This window comes from Paramormyrops kingsleyae, chromosome 10 (genome assembly GCF_048594095.1).
Source record: "Paramormyrops kingsleyae isolate MSU_618 chromosome 10, PKINGS_0.4, whole genome shotgun sequence".
NCBI classification, from domain to species: domain Eukaryota; kingdom Metazoa; phylum Chordata; class Actinopteri; order Osteoglossiformes; family Mormyridae; genus Paramormyrops; species Paramormyrops kingsleyae.
This window is the reverse complement of record NC_132806.1, coordinates 6,037,469-6,041,921: the sequence shown is the minus strand read 5'-3', so window position 1 is coordinate 6,041,921 and position 4,453 is coordinate 6,037,469. Positions and strand designations below refer to the sequence as shown.

Below are 4,453 nucleotides of genomic sequence, written 5' to 3'. Positions count from 1 at the left end.
GAAATTCTTAAATCATGATGTCTATTTTACTAGCATCCACTTCAGATGTCTCCTGCCTGGCTCCTCATGCCCCTCTACTGCATTAGGGGCTGATAGATACATGCATAAATGATTTTATTATTAGTAGGACCCCTTGGATGATAAATTAATCTTGACTCTATTAGTGTGTTTGCAGAGGGGGAGTGTCCAGGAGCATCTCTGAACCAGGGAGTTGTCGACCCGATGAGTTTTCTCTAAATGTTCAGGCCAAACAAGTTGGATGACCTGGCATATGGCGTCACGATAGCATCAAAGGTTGCTGCATTGTATTATTATGTAAGCATAAAAGTAGGTCCACTGCTATTCCAAGGGTCAGAACAGGACTCACACGGATAGGTGTCTTCTGCCAGGTGAGACGCAGGTAAGTGGATACAATTGTCCTGGGTGTACCTGTACAATGTGTGCGGGCTATTTACTCTGCTAACTTCAACTTCAACAGCATTTATTTCTTTATTTTGAAGTTTAGGTTAATTAATTTGAGGATCAGTCTACTGTTGACAAGTTAATGACACAATGGTCATTTCCACAGTAACTGTCTATTTTAATTGTGTTCTACAATTCGGGTGAATCCATTTGATAAACCAGTGATTCTCTAGTCATGTGAAGAGTGCTGAGGGATCTATAGATTTTTCAGGTAAAAAAAAAATACTCAAAACCACCACATAGATGATCCCACATATTTGATGTTTGTTAATTGTACACATTTATAACCTTAAAATGAAAGATTTATAGGAATTGTTGGATAGTAATATTCATAGGTGTGTGGAGTTTAAGTCAAGGGAGGTGATGCTATGATTATATAATTCCTTGGTAAGACCCCACCTAGAATATTGTGTGCAGGTTTGGTCACCATACCTTAAGAAGGACATTGCTGCCTTGGAAAAGGTGCAACGTAGGGCTTCGAGAATGATTCCTGGTCTTAGGGGAATGTCTTCTGAGGAGAGGTTAGCTGAGCTGAATCTGTTTAGCCTCAAGCAAAGGAGACTAAGGGGGGCCATGATCCAGGTATATAAGATTCTAATGGGTCTGGATGCTGTTCAGCCAAATGGCTATTTCAATATTAGTTTAAATACTAGAACTCGTGGCCATAAGTGGAAATTAGCGGGAGAACATTTTAAAATGAATTTGAGGAAGCACTTCTTTACACAGTGTGTAGTTAGAGTATGGAACGGTCTTCCTACTAGTGTAGCACAAGCTAAAATCCTGGGTTCCTTTAAATCAGAGCTAGATAAGATTTGAAGAACTCTGAGCTTTTAGTTAAGTTCTCCTCAAATGAGCTTGATTGGCCGAATGGCCTCCTCTCATTTGTAAATTTCTTATGTTCTTATAAGATGAGTATGGACATAAGCACATGCAATAAAACATCCTTGCTTATTTGTTTGTAGGTACTCCATCAGCATGGCAACCAACATAGTAATGCAGCAGCCTGGCACCACAATGGTCATGGCACAATCAAGCGAGTGGAGTTCTGGCATCTGCGATTGCTGTGATGACATGGCAGACTGTGAGTTTGTGTATCTGTATGTGCATCTCTATGCTGAACCCTCTGTCTGGGCCACAGCTAGATTGGAGATTTCATTCAGCCAGCAGAATCTCTGGAAATAAGAGAAGTCTCTATAGAGTGTTTCTGTATATTGCCCGGCATCCCTCCAGGAAAATTTCCAGTCTCATAAGTAGACAAAGTGCCTAAAAAATTACTGACTGAAGCATCCGACGTGTGACCAAAACATAAATGATTTATTCCTTTGGTTCTGCCTGGGCTATGACAGTTGATCACTCAAATCATCTATTTGCCAACAGGAACTACACTAAATAGCAGAACATGTGAATGGAGAGGAGAGATGAGAATTTTTGCAAAAAAAGAAAACAATCTGCATTGTATTTTAATTTTAGCTTAAGCTGTAGCCTGACTAACTAAGCAGCCAAATCCACATTCAAGCAGAAATTATTTATTTCAAGATGTGAGCAGGTAACGTTCAAGTTGTTTTTTTTTTTCCAAATACGCCGCTGCGCACTCACCCCACCTCCAGCTGAAATCCTTCCGCTCCTGCTCCACTCCACTCACACGCGCTGCCAGATATGAAGTAAATGTATATAGTTTATCTTGGAGAGGCTGAGCAGCATTTTCTGCAAACCAGCCAGCTAATTATGATCTTCCAACTGTACTTGCTAGCTACTTGTTTAGTTTTTGAAACACCTGAGAGAGGACCCCAGAAATAACAAACCCGCCCCTAAATGTATGATAGGGCCACATGTTCACTGGCCAAAAAGTTAGTAAAGCGAGACCAAATTCAGAACCTTCTTACCGATTTGCACAACTGTATTTTATAGTGTGTCAATGTACGATAATTAAGTGAATAACCAATTAACAAATAACTGAACAAAAAAGAAATGTCTGGAATTACATATTTGAATTTAGATTTTTCTACTATCAGCAACACAGTGGCTATATTAAAGCACCTCACCATACATAAGCCGTGAACTTTGGATTATTGAAAGAGCTGGGTATTAGTGACTTTGGATAGCTTTCTGGCCATTCTCATTCACTGCATGACTTATTTGAGTAAACATTTACAAAGGGTCTCTTAAATAAAAAACTGTATTGTGAAATAACCTAAAATGTTAGCAGTAACAGAAACTGAATTCATGCTCTACCAGCTGTGAAATGCAAACAGGGTGGAAATACAAGACGTTTATGAAATAACTGGTTAAACACAAACAATGTTAATAGTTTCAGGATATAACCTCCTATAGGAACAGAAATCAAAAGAATCAAGGCTCGCAGAAACGTGCAAATGACAGCGGGAGTGGCTTGGGAATGTATAACTGGGTGTGTGCACAAGAATGGTTGCGTTTGTCCGGTGATTTTATGGATTATGTTCATACGCCTATACGCCCATAGCTATGCAACTGCTAATCTCTTGCTTGCTTTTTTTTTTGGCCACGATTCAGGCTGCTGTGCTTTCTGGTGTCTGCCATGCTATGCCTGTAAGGTATCTAAGGATCACGGCGAGTGTACCTGTCTCCCCCTTCTGGAATATGCTGCTTGTGGTGGTGGTGCATGTATTCCAGCCATCTCTCTTGCTGTCAGAGTCTCTGTACGTCGGACCTATGGCATCCAGGTAGGACACAGCGCTGCTTTTCTGAGCAAGTTCTAAAAGTTGCTGCTTCTTATTAAAGCAATATGCATGTCTGTTTGTGAACTGAAACAGTAAATTTTCTATGGGAAATACCTCAAAATCCATCTTTTCCAGGATCACCACTATGAGTACTGCACTACTGTCCTGTTCGGCCAGTCACTAGTGTACCTGAAGTGTAGTTGACTCATTAGATTCTTGCTATGTATGGACATACTGAATAGCTTTTGCTCCGATGCCACTTACATTTTGCTACTAGTCACTGATTGGAAGCTCAGCCTAGTTGCTTCTATGCCAAGTTGGGTTGGAATTTTCAATATGCCTCACTTTTACTTTGCTTTGGAAAAAAGTGTCTGTTAAATAAATACATGTAAATAAACATAAATGTTACCAGTGAGCTCTGATCATACCTTTGCAAAGGACAGTATGTAAAACATCCATGAAGTCTTTAATACCACTATGAGAAAACACTAGCTTCAGCTCCTTCTATGGTAGGGACAGCATATCCCATGATGCCCAATGGTTTTGGCCTTTTCACTGTCACAGGGATCCATCTGCAATGACTGCCTGTATGCCACATGCTGCTACCCCTGCTCCTGGTGCCAGGTGTCTCGAGAGATAAAGGCCCGACAATCTTCAATCGTCTACAGAGCTGCCTAATAAGAATCATCCCTCAATCATCTTGTGATCGTGGCTCTCCTGACCAATCACCAGGCACATTATTTGTATATAACAAAATGTCACCATGTGAATTTAGAATGGGAAGGAGGAGATCCTTACCGATGTCTCGATAAACCATACTGTTTATGTTCAACTCATTCCTCAAAGTACTAAAACATTTATTAAAGTGGTGTGGTTTGTATATCGTAAAACTGGGCTAGGGAGTAGTTTTCAGTTGGTATTAAAAGCAAACATAGTTGTCACCATAAGAAATCCTACATTAAATTACAAATGGTCAAACCATAAAACATATAATTGTGACCAGCTTTCTTTGTGTACTTATTACAACAACTGTCATTATATGGTGTTGCCTGGATTAGGTTTATTTAACGAACATTTCAATGCCTTGGACTTAGCTGTGTGGCAAGCCATGTGAGTGGCACTCAATTATAGGAGGTATTTAATGAAAAATAAAAATGATAATGATAGAATGAAAATACAGTCTCCACTTTGCCATTTAGTTTTCAGTCTATGCACAAAGCTCCTGAGAAAACTCAACTTGAAGTGAAATAACACCATTTGCGTTTTAATTTTCCATTAATTTTATGTTTAATTTG

At 39.6% G+C, this 4,453-nt stretch overlaps 1 protein-coding gene across 1 annotated transcript; it reads left to right on the top strand.

Moving 5' to 3' along the window:
• Window positions 1-255: 255 nt before the first annotated feature.
• LOC111835843 (cornifelin homolog B-like) lies at window positions 256-3,854 on the top strand. Its single transcript, XM_023796548.2, has 4 exons — window positions 256-400; window positions 1,425-1,543; window positions 2,992-3,161; window positions 3,723-3,854. The coding sequence occupies exons 2-4, from the start codon at window positions 1,438-1,440 to the stop codon at window positions 3,834-3,836; spliced, it is 390 nt and encodes a 129-aa protein (XP_023652316.1). The 5' UTR covers window positions 256-400; window positions 1,425-1,437; the 3' UTR covers window positions 3,837-3,854.
• The last annotated feature ends 599 nt before the right edge of the window (window positions 3,855-4,453 follow it).